At 40.3% G+C, this 14463-nt stretch overlaps 1 protein-coding gene across 4 annotated transcripts in view; it reads left to right on the forward strand.

The window, feature by feature from the left end:
* Nucleotides 1–14463, forward strand: part of macf1a (microtubule actin crosslinking factor 1a) — a 201362-nt gene that overhangs the window by 67755 nt on the left and 119144 nt on the right. For 3 of the 4 annotated variants that reach the window (XM_041954924.1, XM_041954925.1, XM_041954926.1), the window contains exons 2-5: nt 35–96; nt 6625–6714; nt 9238–9315; nt 10758–10850. In XM_041954924.1, coding sequence (XP_041810858.1) covers nt 35–96; nt 6625–6714; nt 9238–9315; nt 10758–10850 — 323 coding nt within the window. Of the gene's footprint in view, nt 1–34; nt 97–6624; nt 6715–7371; nt 7475–9237; nt 9316–10757; nt 10851–14463 lie in introns of those variants that run through there. The other variant, XM_041954927.1, reaches the window with a different exon arrangement.

The raw sequence follows: 14463 nt of genomic DNA on the forward strand, positions 1-14463 counted from the left end.
AACCTCCCTTCTCTCTTTATTTCTGTTTTTTCAGATGAGCGGGACAGGGTGCAGAAGAAAACCTTCACAAAATGGGTCAACAAGCATCTCATCAAGGTATGTGTCATCGAGTTCAACTGGCTTGATATGTGCCTGTTTTGGCTTTGTTAAAATGCTTGTCAGAGTTTTTAAGGGCTGTTTTATATTAAATGCTGATTGTTTGATCTTACATTTTATGTCTCATCTTGGCTCTAATCTTCAATAGAAAGTTTTAATTTTATAGGTTTCAAACTTAGAGCATTACCTCACGCAAACACAGATCAAACAAACTATAAAACTTGACTTGGAGTCGACGTTTTTTCACACTGTCCTCTATAACAGTGGTCTCCAACCTTTTCTGTACCATGGCCCAGTTTAATGTCTGACAATATTTTCACGGCCCAGTCTAAAGGTGTAGCAGATAAAAACAAAATAAAATGATAAGATCATAAGAGAGATTTTCTCTTTAATAATAATAATAATAACAATAATAATGAACGTAAATCCACTTTTTAATCATGACAAGAGGACGTGGCTGCAGACTGGCACTGTCAGGCACCACCTGTTTTTCAAATGATGTGAAAAAACAAAATAATGGAAATTATTTTTTCTTTCTGTGCGGGCCAGTACCAAATGACCCACGGCCCACTAGTGGGGCGCGGCCCACGGGTTGGGGATCAATGCTCTATAACACACATGTCTCAGATGGCTTGATGTTCTGTAATATGCTACAAAACGAATGTTCTAAAAGCCGACCTCTTATACCTAGACTGTGTGCCTTAAACTGGCAGGAGCATAACAGCTTCAGAAAAATCCCTGCTAGGTGTCCTGGTAACCTGGTTGGGATCAATTGTATTGACTGCTGCTAATTAATAAGGCAACCAACAGAGCATATTAAAAACAAATCAGTCTTTTTCTACTTCTTCATTTGCTCTCAGGTGTTCCAACAGGTATCTATTAGCATAATGTCAACTTCATACAACAGTTAGAAATTAATATTTGTAATTGAGACCATCCTCTCTATCCTATGTCTCCTACTTTCTGGGTATAAATTTGTATATTTATTTTAAGAAACTTCCCACTGGTCTATTTCCTCTCCCTCCACTTCTCCGGGCTGAGTCAGTGTGGTTTCATCAATCCTGTGTGTCAAATCACAGTTAATGTGGCCTTGACTGAGCAGCAGACTGAACTGTTGCATCAATAAATGAGCATCTGTCCGGATCACTCTGCCTGTTTGCTTTATCACTGTTAGTAATGGCTCTGATGTTACAGCCTGTTAAACCGTTTCCTTCCATCCAGCCATTGTTACACATCAATCATGTTTAGCAGTGAAATCAAAGTGGTGGGTAAAGTAAATGTCAGTCTTAAATGAATATTTGATAGTGGTCATGAATTTAGAAATGTTTACTTGAATGCAGTTATTAAATTATTGATTGGCAGACTGTGTTTGTCTAGTCAAGACCCTGAACGTGATTGTTGCATTTGAAGGGTTCAATAAAGAAACAACTGAATTGATACTGAATGAGCAGCTGCATGAAGTCAAAAACATTCATCTGAAGAAGATCTACTGTTGTTCCTCTTAAAGTACAGGAAGCTATGCATGACAATACCTGACAGCCCTGAAATCATATAAAAACATCTGTTAAAATGCTGCGTGCTGAAGTCGAGGACAGAGAAGATATCATAGAAGATAATGAAGGGAAAGAGAAATATTAATTTATTATCTCTGTTGTAACTATTAACTATTTACAGATGGTGTGTCCTTTGTAGGTCACAGACAGCAGGCTTTGCTACCTACATGCATACTGTCACATCTGCACACATGCCATTTCTATTGCATCCATAGAGTATAGTATGTACACTATGTGTAATACACACAGGCGGTGAGGGGAGCAGAATGCAGGGTATTCCTGTCACATGACCTGCGAATGAAGCATCTGTCTGACCCCATAACTCTGTAGCGACTGTCGTCACAGTGCCCAGCCTGTGAATGTAACTCTATATCAGCCTGCACTGCCAGACCAACCACTGACTGTAAATGTAGGTCAGAGATGGAGAGTGAGAGCAGTAGCAGGAGAGATGGGATGCTTTTTCAGTGCTGGAAATGCAACTGCCATTAATTTGTAATGGAATATAGTTTTACTGCCTTTGTGTGTACAGATCTGAAATAATAAGTTGATTAGATGGTTGGTCAGTCTACACGAAATTAAATGGAAACAATTTTGATCGATTGATTTGATGACAGTCGCTACAATTTTTTTGGATCCCAGCCTTCTTTGTTTTTTTATGATAGTAAAATGAATATGTTCGAGGTTTAGACTTTTGGTTGTAGCAAACCAAAAAAGTGTCAGCTTGGGCTTTGGGAAATAGTCACTGTTTGTATCTATTTATCTGTACTTTCTGTTTTATTTTTTGTTTTTTATATTTTTCTTTGTAGAGTCAAAACAAAACAAGCAATTTAAAGACATCAGCTTGGGATCAAGCAAATTTTGCCTGGTTTTTCTCAATATTTTTGACATTTTGTATACCAAATTTATTTTAATGACATAAACAGTAGTTTCTCAAAGATTCTACAAAAATCGATGATGAACAATAATTTGTTGCAGCCCCACCTGAGAGTGAGAGATATGGTTAGATTTAAAACATTCCAAAATAAGATTCAGGAAAGTTAGAAACGCCTTTAAAGCACCCACATTAACGAATGTGGCAAAAAGAGACAAATGAGTAAGAATCGGTTAGGAAGGGAGTGTGGCTCCAGGCAGCATAATGCACCATGGGATGGGTGGAAGGAGACGGTGAGGGCAGGATGACATGAAAACATGGAGAGCATATGAAAGAAGAGAATCAACTCTTGTCTCATCTGCTGAACTGATCTGCTGCCGCTGGATGGAAAAAGTGTTGCCAAAGAAGTAATATGTCAAAAAGCAATTATGTCCCAACACTATGTTCTTGAATAGAGAGCGGGGTGAAATAGTTCTGCGTTCTGCATCATCTGTTGACTCTTGGCCAGAATTGATTCTACAAACCTCCACCCTATCAGCAGGGACAAAGAGACAAACATGGGCAGAGACAACAGCACTAAGGCTAAGACACAGAAAATATTAAGAAAGAAAAACAGAATAGAAAACAAGCTCCTGAGACAAAGAGAGGGGACATTAGAGAAAAGATGAAGAGAACGAAAAGGAGAGGTGGGCAAAGACAGACAGGTGCCCTCTGCCCTCAGGTGACATCATCGCTCATTGTTTCCTGTCTGTCTGGGACGTTTTTGGCTGCACAGGTGTGTGTGTACAGTACAAACAAGGGCCAATATAAACACTGGCCTCTCAAGCTGCCTGCTGGCATGCAGTGACACACTTTGACCCAGCAGGTTGTTGACACAGTGAGCACAAATCCAGTAGCTGTGGATTAAGAAGTTAGGAGGAGGCAAGAGGTGTCTCACAAAGATGAAGAACTGGTAGCCACACTGTTGCTCAGTGGGCTAACAACATGTTTAACCACACGCAGCTGGTCTGTCTTTGTGATTCAGATGAACTACTATCGTGGCAAAACCTACACAGCAACCAGGCTTCAGACACCAAACGCGACAGTAATTTTTACTGCCAACACTGAATTTGACATGCAAGTAATGTACTGTTTGTCAAACAAGAACTCAAACTTTTTTTTTTTTTTTTTTACGCATTCTAGTGTAATCATGTTTTACCTCATGTTCTTTGTGCTTTTTAAGTGATTTTAAGACAGCGTGTAGCAGCCACAAAACATGCACCCCAGTAGATATTAGAAGCTTTTTTTGCAAAAGCTATGCATGCTAACCTTAGTGCCAGAACTGGGTAAAACCTTTTTGGGTTTTCTTCACATTTTTAGACCTGCTTGGCTTTTCAGATGTGGGATTACATTGAGCAGCATGTCAATCCCAGAAACACATCTTTAATTGACATTCAAATAGTTGCCCTTATTTAATTCTTACACCCTGCTATAGTTGTCAAGCCCGATTTATGTAATTTGACTGAATAAAGCTAATAAAAAGTGTAACATTGATCCAAATATTTAGTCACAGATTTGTGTTCAGTATATTGCTGCCGTGCTGTTGCCCAGGTGCTTTCAGTCCTTAACGTTACCTCTGCTTTAGTGCCAAAGGCATCTGACAGTTGCCGTCACTACACATCAGACACAGCTGGCTGTGTGAGCAATATCCCTTAAGACACACTCACATACTCACAAAAGCAGCAATCTACAGATGCAGCTGGGTGTTACAGAGACATTTCGAAGAGAGCATTTTTTTATTTTTAAGAGCAGTGAATATTGTACACTAGAGTCTACCGTAAACTTAGTTTTTGACGTGTTGTGTCATGCAGTGGGACTTTCGGTTGGGCCATTTTTGGATTCCCATGGGAACATAAAAAAAATATCCATCAGTTTTCTCTTGATGGGCAGCTTATTTGGCTCTGTGGTTTGATGTAGTATAGGTACACAAAGCAGCTTAGAAAAGGCTTGGTCCATACTTAACTGTATTATTCTGCAAGCATGTAAGTTTATTGATTACATCATACAGAATGCATCTAGAATCGTCATTATTTCTTAGAAGACGTATGCTTACAAGAAAGATTTGTTGTTTGTGTCTGTACTACTGAGGATGGACCAATTATTACAGAAGAAGCAATGCTGGTGTCTCACAGCTGCTGTCCAGATAAATGACTGGAAATTAGTAGAATAGGATTTTTCAGTGGGTTGTTTTTATTTCAAATCACAGGGTGGGCTTTCCAGTAAGCTGGTATTAAACACGTCATGGACAGAGAGAGTCCACCTTAGGCTGGCTTGTAACCACCACCAACCGCTGTGACACATTGAGAAACAATTAGACAAAAACAGCTCCTCATTTCCAATCAGTGTTGGACACACCACTTCTTCCTGCCATCTCATTAACACTTATGCCGTCAGCTCCTTTCCAAAACAGCTGATGTCAGTCTTCCATGGAGAAAAAGAGGCAGCAACAGAAGGGTGAGAGTGTGACACAGATGAGCGAGGAAGAGGAAAATAGATGGGGAAAGTAAGAAAAAGGGTTATTGAGGACAAGTGGAGGGATGTTGTTATTTTTGTAGTGGCAGTTTTAAACCAAAGACAATTTTAGCTCTGAGCTCAACCTCAGGAGGCCTTCTAGACTTATTTAAAGAGGTATAAGGATGGTTGTTCCATTTTAATTAATGCTTTGTTATTCAGAATTTAGAGAGTGAAGACCTCTCCAGCCTGCTCTTGTGACTGTCTTGCCCTCTTCTGGTGAAATGTGGTAGTACAGTTTCTTGTCCAGAGGCCAGGACTGCAGCAAAACTTTTATCAGTGCAGGTGCGGCGTGAAACTGGAAAATCGCTGTAATGCAGGTAGACATGTGCCCTTGGTTGCAGAGGGGGATCAGCATTTTTTTAAGCAACAATTTTGAAGCACTTTGGGTAGGAATGTTTGACCTGTGTTGCCTGACAAACTCCCTCTACTGTCACTTTCTGCTGTGTAGTGAAGAAAACAATTAGAAATGCTTCATTTGCGAAAGAAAAGGTTTTCCTTTGCTGCAGCCTGATGTTGCCTTGCCTATCTGCAGCTATTGGATGGTTCCTTTTGTTCTTTGACAAACTGATAAATTGGAACGTAGTCTAGATAGAAGATATGAACCAGAAACAGCCCTTTTTAGTCATGTCTTATTCAGCTATTTTCAACTAATGTTATTCGTTTTCACCGATTTTCTCATATTCAACCTGCTATCTTTTATTCTCTCACTCCACTATCACATGTTAACTTTGTCACATCACATGTCCCACTGGAAACTTTTGCATTAAATGCATAATACAGTACGTTTGTGTTTGTATTTGTATTTGTATTTGTATTTTATAATTAATTCTCGTCATTTTTTACTTTTCATTTTTGCTACTGTTTTTTACTGGTGAGAGGGGGTGAGGCAAAGTTTCCAGTCATCGTCTTGTTGAAAATAAGGACTCATAAATAAAATAAAACTGAGTGTCAGTCAGTCTCATGCAGGCATACATTTGAATCTAAAGTCTTCTAAATCAAACTAAAGATGGAGAAACTAGCACATGATGGGTTCAAAATAAACAACACTATTTCTCAATAGCACATAATAAATGTCACTTTCAGTTCACTTCTCGGAATGCTTTGCTCACTTGTCACAGCCAAGCTAATCCAATATTCCCTCTCTGTTCTGCCTCAAGTCGTCACTATCTGTCTGTCTCATTGAGTGCCCCACTTTTCAACAAAACAAGCACTAATTCTGATCAGGCTGCTGAGTCACCGTGTCAGCAGTGGTTGCCACCGGTGACAACCCACCCCGCCCCACTCAATGTGGAGGCGATGTCATGGCAACAGAGACAAGAGGCCGCAGCTGGTACTTCGTCGCTGTTGGCCCGACAACCGCTGTCACCAGGCCTGTCAGCTGTGGGCCAATCGGCCTGGCAGATGTCAAGAGTGTTGAGTCAACAGAGGGATGATTGGAGTGTGGAATTAACTTTTTCTCTCTGTGTGTTCTCTCTCCATTCCTTTCCTCTCTCATTCCTGCCCCCTCTCTCTTCCTTTTTTTCTTTCCTTCTCTTCCTCCTCCTTTCTCAGGTGAGGAAGCACATCACAGACTTGTATGAAGACCTGAGGGATGGACACAACCTGATCTCCTTGCTGGAGGTCCTCTCTGGAGTCACCCTGGTATGGATTCTTATCCCTCTCTCTCACACACACGCCTGCACAAACACATGATTATTGTCTTACTATCACTCCATAAGATTTTCCATCATACACTCCTCTGCTCCATTGTGCACCCTGTCATTTCCAGTTCAAAGCATTATAGTCCTGAGAATGGGTGACTGTCCGCTCTAGGCTGACACATTATTAAAGCCAAAGTTAGACAAGCTGGCATTTGTACATCCTCAGTATGTCAAGTAAACAGAAATACAGTATTTTTAGCCCCAGCGGCTTGACTTTGGTCAGCACGATGATGTTAGAGCCTTCGTCTTAATGTTGACAGACTGACAGGCCACAACGTGACGCAGGCTGGTTTAGTTGCAGACAGGTAGATTAACAGAAACAGACTGCTGACTCTGGTCTGCTCGGGTACACACACATTCACACAAAGGACACACTGCTCCTTTCTGACACTGTCACCTTCATGAACAGTGATCTGTGTGAGAGAGCTCAACTGACTTGCATTGTTTAGGTATTGAATTTTTTTTTTTTTTTTTCCAGTTACAGTATTTTGTCCCTTCTTTCATTGATCCCGCCCTCTTTCATTCTGTCATCTTTCTCATACTACATCCTCCTCTTCCTCTCTTTCTGTCTCCCACGTCCCCCCTTCTGTTACCATAGCAACAGAAGAGCGGCCCTTCATTGAAAAGGGCATACGCCTCGCGGGCCCCCCCCTCTCATCTTGCTCGGAGGGGAGGATGAGGAGGAGGAAGGAGCTCAGGGAGTATGTTCAAATCAAACCCTCCCCCTCCACTGCTCACTCTGCCACTTCTAACCTCTGACCCTTCAGCTTTACCCTCTGGCCCATAGGTGGAGCTGTGAGGCTGCATGAGAGTGCTGTGCCACTGATTTCCAACCAGCATACTGGGCTGTACATGTTACTATGTAGCACTACATGTAGGCCATCATTTCTGTTGGGTGACAGCATCATGACGAACGTTTTGATGGCTTTCGTATTTTAAGTGTGTGTTTCTGTACAGACAGACAGAGAGAAAAATGAAAGTTCATCAGCCTTCAAAAACAAGGCTGTCAGTTTCTGACAAGTTTGCACTGTAAGGATTTGAAGTTTTCACCCAACAATGCTCTACGACTATTTTGCATGAATTGTTCACAATAAAATATAGCCTATATATCATCATACACTCTGTGGCGACTTTATCAAAGTATTAAGTATTAAAGTAAAATATTACGCAGTTCTACACAGCAGCTCAGCCATAAATTCTACATTTACAAAGATAATAAGGTTCGGTTTGATTGTTAGAGAGGTATTAATGTAAATCTCTGTTTATTATTGAGGTTGCAGGATCCAGTGGTATTGAATTGGATTGCATTACATTAAGAGATGTTTCCAATGTTTTGTCTACCCCATTTAAGCCTGAGTGGAAAGAATATTAGACACACATTTCAATATAATGCAGCCGAGTACACACCGTCACTAACTACAACATCCAATGATAAACTTACAGTTGAAATAAGTTCTTTCTGACAGTGTCAGAACATTATAATCTTCCTGAATGTAGAATTTGTGGCAGATCTGTAGTATTGGATTGTAGTCTACTTAATTAGCCAGGGAATGTGTAATTGATGCTGATTGAACAAAACTTACTATTTTTGAGATGTATATAATGTTTATAAAAATACAGCTTTATGTAATTGTAAATGCCTATTGGTCTATATTGAAAATAATGAACTTTTAGCCGTGAATATATTTATAAGAGATGAAAGAAAGATGTTTGAACATCCTGACTTGGTTTTCCTCAGATCGTTATCCAACCCATGAACACATGTCGTTGTCCAGTACAGTGAGCTAACTCTGAGAACACAGGTGGAAAACGTGAAACGGCACATACTGTTTGTCTGTTCACTTAATGTAAACAAGTGACAAGATTACACTTCCAAACACATACACCACTCTCTCCTCTCCTCTCCTCTCCTCTCCTCTCCTCTCCTCTCCTCTCCTCTCCTCTCCAGTATTTGCTGATGTCTTGCTGATGTGATGACTAATCCTGAGTGTCCCTTTCTTACCAGTACAATGTGAAACCACATCTGCATACTGCACTCATGTACTCTTTGTAACAAGAGTGTGTGTGTGTGTGTGTGTGTGTGTGTGTGTGTGTGTGTGTGTGTGTGTGTGTGTGTGTGTGTGTGTGCACGTGTGCGTTGTCAAATTTTGGTGATGTATAAAGAAAAGAAGAAAATGTGTCTGATGTGAAGTTTGCTTTTTTCATTTTAAACCAGCATGGTTTGGGTCTAGTTTGCTCCTAAGTTTCGGCATGTCTTTAACAGCTCCTGTTGAAGACAGCGCCCCCTGAGGACCATTTCATGTCAATACAACCATGCTGAGTTTTTACTTCACTGCACTGTGGATTGAATCCAGCTCTATTTGCACTCACTGCTGCCTCTTGCGTTTGTGTCACTAAAAATTGCTGCGTTTAAATCCATTTGTTGACTTTCCACGTCATTTAATCTCCTTTGTTTTCTTTCCAGCCCAGAGAAAAGGGGCGAATGAGATTTCATCGTCTACAGAATGTCCAAATAGCGCTGGACTTCCTCAAACAGAGACAGGTATGCACACAAACAGAAAAACATAACATGGGTATTTAAACATGGATATTTGTGTAAGATGCAGCAATGCAGTAAAAACAATATTTAGATAACTAACAAGGCAAGGAGAGTAATAAAAAACAAAATTCTGATGGTTGTGTCATGTCATACATAAAAGACATTTGGGTCAAAAGCACCTGCATCTAATTCTTAACTGTGTATATTCATGAAGTATCTGATGGGTATACTAATGGTGTCAATCACAGATGTTAAGTCTTCCTCATTGCATTTGTATGCTTGAATAGGAGCACATTTCTCAGTTACCAGCGAACAAGAGCCTGCAAACAAGTGTCAGTTGTTCTCACAAGCAGCTTGTTAAATGAGCAAACTAACAGTTTTACTAATTTTAATCCCATGAGATAAGTCTGAGGAGTCAAAGCACCTTGTTCTAGATCTTTTGCCATAAGCTGTGACTTTAGCAAAGCACGATTTAAGTTCATACGTTTTTTGTCATTATTTACCTTGTGTGGTGTCCACAAGGATTATGAATAAATATGTTAAGATAAGCGTGCTCATGCTGAAGTTTATATTGATATTTAAGGTAATAAGGTATTTCCAGATATTAGTAATTGCTCACTATTACAGTAAACAAACTTTCCTGATGTGAATAAATGACTTTAATATAGTTCCTGTTCTTAGTCCTATGTTTCATCCGAGACTGGACAGTTTCAGTCTTTTGGTGCAGTGGACAAGCTGATTTTATACAGTAACGTTCCACCTCTAAATCTATATAACTGTACCAAACATTTCACTGATTATGTTTAATGTTAATAGAAATCTCAATTCTGTATCTGCTTTACAGGGCTTCATTATACAGAACCAACTGACTTATCTGCACCCCCTCACACTGCATCGTTCCCTCTGGCCTGCTCTTGCCATCATGAATTCAACTCTTTCTCACTTACTCTGCATCTCTTCATTAAATCTCCAGCCTCAGCTCTTTCTCTCGCTTAAAACACCTCTTCCTCTATATCTCTCAAGTCTTCATCTTTCTTAAATTGCCTCTTGTCTTGTTCCCTGGAGACAGCAGTGGTGGAGGGCTAACCTTTCCTACCTCTGAATCCTCTCTGACTGTCAGTGAGACCTAATTACACAGCCTTGGTGGTTTGGCTTAGCTGGAGCCACAAGATTTAACAAGGTCTCATAGCGTCTCATACACATGATGATTGGAGCAGAGATCATTTTTTATATTTAACATGCAGAAATGATGATGAGTTATGTGTTTTCCTCCTATTGGTCTAATCTAGTGTATTTAAGAGTATGGTAGTGACTGAAACTGGCAGCTTTTTGTTGTGTTAGCTGTGTCAGTTAAAACTTCTTAAAACTTCTTGTGTCTAAGCGGATCTTCTCATTTTGACTATCTGAAGGCAAACCACACAAATCTTCTGTTTTCCTGTCTTCAGGTCAAGCTTGTGAACATTAGGAACGATGACATCACCGATGGGAACCCCAAGCTGACATTAGGTCTCATCTGGACCATCATCCTTCACTTCCAGGTCTGTGCCCTGTTCCGTGTCTTCTGGCTCTGTGTTTCCAGCGTTCAAATCAATTGATTGTTGTTGAATCGATCTGGGTTTTATATGGATTGAAATGGAAGCAAAGCTTCATATGTGGTCTACAAATTTCTGTGTTGTCCTGTTGTTATTCAACATCTCTGTCCAGCTGTTGGCATTTGAGTTGTTATCACTGCCAGGATGAGCTTAGCTGTGTGCATGCGTGTGTGCGTGCGTCTGTGTTGGTAAACCAGTGTTAACCTATGCAGCAGAAGAGATGCTTATTGCACTACTGACTGGAAACCAGAAAGTGTGTGTGTGTATGTTCATGTTCTTCTGTGGAATCTCTGAGCAAGATCCACTCTGAGTCTTAAGTGTTGGATTTGCACTCATTATTGTAGTTGTGCTTGCTATAAGTTAATGCAGGTTGTGTTTTATAAGCATTTTAAGATTGCACAGTGTGACTGTGTTCTCAGGCATTTGGGCACATCTGTAATTTAATTGTGTTGTTGTCCTCAGTCTGTGCTATAAAACTATCTCTGTGCTGCCCCTTGTAGGAACTTGTCCTCTAACACATTACGCGAGGACACTGTTTGGCTTCAGTTTGGCAGTTGGACAGCCTGGGCATTAACAGAGAACAGGGGACATGTTCAGTCTCTAGGCTCTCATAAACCCTGATCCTGGATTTACAGTTTGTTCCTGTATATCAGGCATGTCCTCTTTTCCCTGAAATCGTCACATTGAAAATATGTGTTGCCTGTGTGCTCGATGCACTCCATCAGTGTGGAGTTTAAGGCTCTGTAAACCCAGGATGTTGGCTGTTTAAAAATCAGTCCAGGAGGAGTACACCATGTAGACTCTCATTATCTAACAAGGCATATACTGTTATGTCGCACTGTACCACCCAGCTGCACTGTACTATCCACAGTGATCAGGGATTGAACTCCAGCTGTATATAGGTTCTAACTTTAAATTATTAGCAGATTAGCAGTTGCTAATAGCATATAAAGATATTGTTTCCAGGCTTTTGTGGCTTAAACTGATCATTATGATTATTTTCTGCAATCATATCATCAGGACTAGTCTTGATTGAGTACAGAAAAAATGCATTTAAAGAGCACCTTTCTAGAGCACAAGTCACTAAGAACCTCCCAATACAAGACATGAAAAGAAAAGCAGGTCATGAAAAGAGACTTATACTACATTGTTGAAACTAGGAAATAGGTGTCATATTAGGGGCAGTATATTTAGTCTAGACTATCACTCATTTGCACTGTGCTCTTTCTGATACCTGATATTGAATAATCTCCACCAGCTGTTCTTTCATCCACTGTAGCCTGCAGACAGGGTTGTACTATGTTGAAATCATTATAGCCAGACTCATTACACCGCTGGGGTCCAAGTCATGCATCAAAGCTACGTTACAGAAAAGAGCAAATAATGGCAAGACATTTGAGATCAAACAAAACATCCGCTACATCTAATTTTTGTTTTGTTATCATTCATTGTTGGAACAGACAGCTTTTCTTGGACCCATTGATTCAGATGAAGCCATGAATTTATTGTAATTACTATGGTTAACCACTAGACTGTGCTGTTATTTGACCATCAGCAAGGTGACACTGCCAGCTGGTTGCTATGGAAACAGTAGTGCATGACACCCTGGCAACTGTTTCAGTGTGCATGACTCAGCAGAACAGAGAGACAGAGAGAGAGAGAGAGGACTAACCCAAAGATGGTGGACAGGGCAGGGGCTGAAACAAGCTGTTCTGGAGGAAAGAAATTAAGGAGGGATTTAAAAAATAAGCAGAAAGATGGGATTGGGCCACAGAGCAGCAAAGAGTTTCAGAGTTTCCAGAGTTCACTGTGTTGAGGAAATGACAACAGTTTGACATTAGAACTGCAGTGAGAAACTCTGGTCACACAGAGCTCTGTGTCTCTGCTGTGAGTTGTGGTTACGTGATTATCACTGTAGAAGCGTGGTGGTGGATGAGCAGCATGTACCACATATGTTCTATATGTTCAGTGCCATCCCTTCTACTTCCCAATGTCCTCATATCCAATGTATACCTATACTGCAAAAATACAATATACATGGAATAATCTTATACTAGGATTTGAGCTATATCTGGACTTGTTTCAGTTCTTTTCAAATAGAGCCAAGGGAACATCCACCTTAAGGTCACACTATAGACTCCTATTTCACAAAAGCCATTTTCAAGTACTTTTTATTATAATCTTCCACATTTAAACAGGTTCATTGGCAACAGGTGATAGTATCATGATTGGGAATTAAAGGGGAATCCTTGCAAGGCCTTTAAAGCAAGGATGGGGCGAGGTTTACAAGTTAACCACATTTTTTAAAGGATATAACTACATGTGCTCAGGAACGCTTCATGAAACCGCTGTCAATAAGCAGTTTGTCTGCAAATTCTAGCAATGTTGACATTTGACATTTTAGACAGCATCCCGACTTTGTTGGAATCACTGTTGTAAAAGGTACAGTTTGTGTTGTGTGCTGAAACCACATGTCTACTCACAGTTCCTAGTTACTCAGTGTATTACAGCAGAAAGCTGCAGAAAGTTAATCCTGCAGCCACTGTAGTTTTGTTTGCTGTGTTTCACTCAATGTGCCACAAATATTCACTGTTACTAAAATATGTGACCCAAATCAGCAGAGAAATCTATGACCTCCACATTAGTCCCATTATTGCACTGGCACATCAAGTTCCGCATTGGTCTGATAATGATGTTGATGATGAAGCCATTTCTGGAAACAAGCCTCCAGGTCTTTGTGACCAGGACGTGTATGTGCTAATGAATGACTCAGCACGTCAGCTAATTATAGGAACTCACTCAGTGAGCTATCATTTTTCATTTGGGTTAGAGATGTTGTTGGTCATTATTTCATGGCACATCAAGTTACAGATGAGGTGGTATCTCTGCCTTACCTCACTCTGTCAGCTGGCTCAGACAACCTGCCTTCTTAGCAATCCTGCTGGTGTCAAAGCTTTAAACTCAGGTTTTTAGTGAGTCTTCTCCATGTTCACCTTCTCCTGTGTTGAATGCATTTAAAGCAAATTAAGTGAAAACCTCAATCTTTTCTGCAATGCACTGACAAAAGCTTTCATTTTAATGTTGCTTGTCAAGGCACGCAGAAAACATTCTGGCATCTTTTCTAAGATCCATTGTTCACAATATTAAGAGCTTTTGATGAATATCAACAATACTTTTACATTCTCATCATCACTGAGCATCAAACCTGTATACCAGGTAGTGTTAATGTCAAAGACGATCACAGCCATGATCACCAAAAGCTATGATAGAAATTAGTATCTTATAATTTGTCAATATTTTTTCAACTGCTCCCGATTGTCACATGGCTGTAGTTACTTAGTCAGACTACTAGGTGGCACCAGTTAGCTCTGTATTGTATTTGACACTGCTCGAGATGTTCCTGTCTGTGGGCCCTCCTCCTGCTGTGCTGCGTCTGTGTCTCTTATTGGATATGAACTGTCTGTACGTCACTGATAATTCCTAGTGAGATCATTTCTGAGCTGGTGAAGAACTTAAACTGACTTCATGTCGGCTAGTGCAGATGCCCATTTGAATAACT

The sequence above is a fragment of the Chelmon rostratus genome, chromosome 16, assembly GCF_017976325.1.
Source record: "Chelmon rostratus isolate fCheRos1 chromosome 16, fCheRos1.pri, whole genome shotgun sequence".
In the NCBI taxonomy this organism is placed as follows: Eukaryota; Metazoa; Chordata; class Actinopteri; order Chaetodontiformes; family Chaetodontidae; genus Chelmon; species Chelmon rostratus.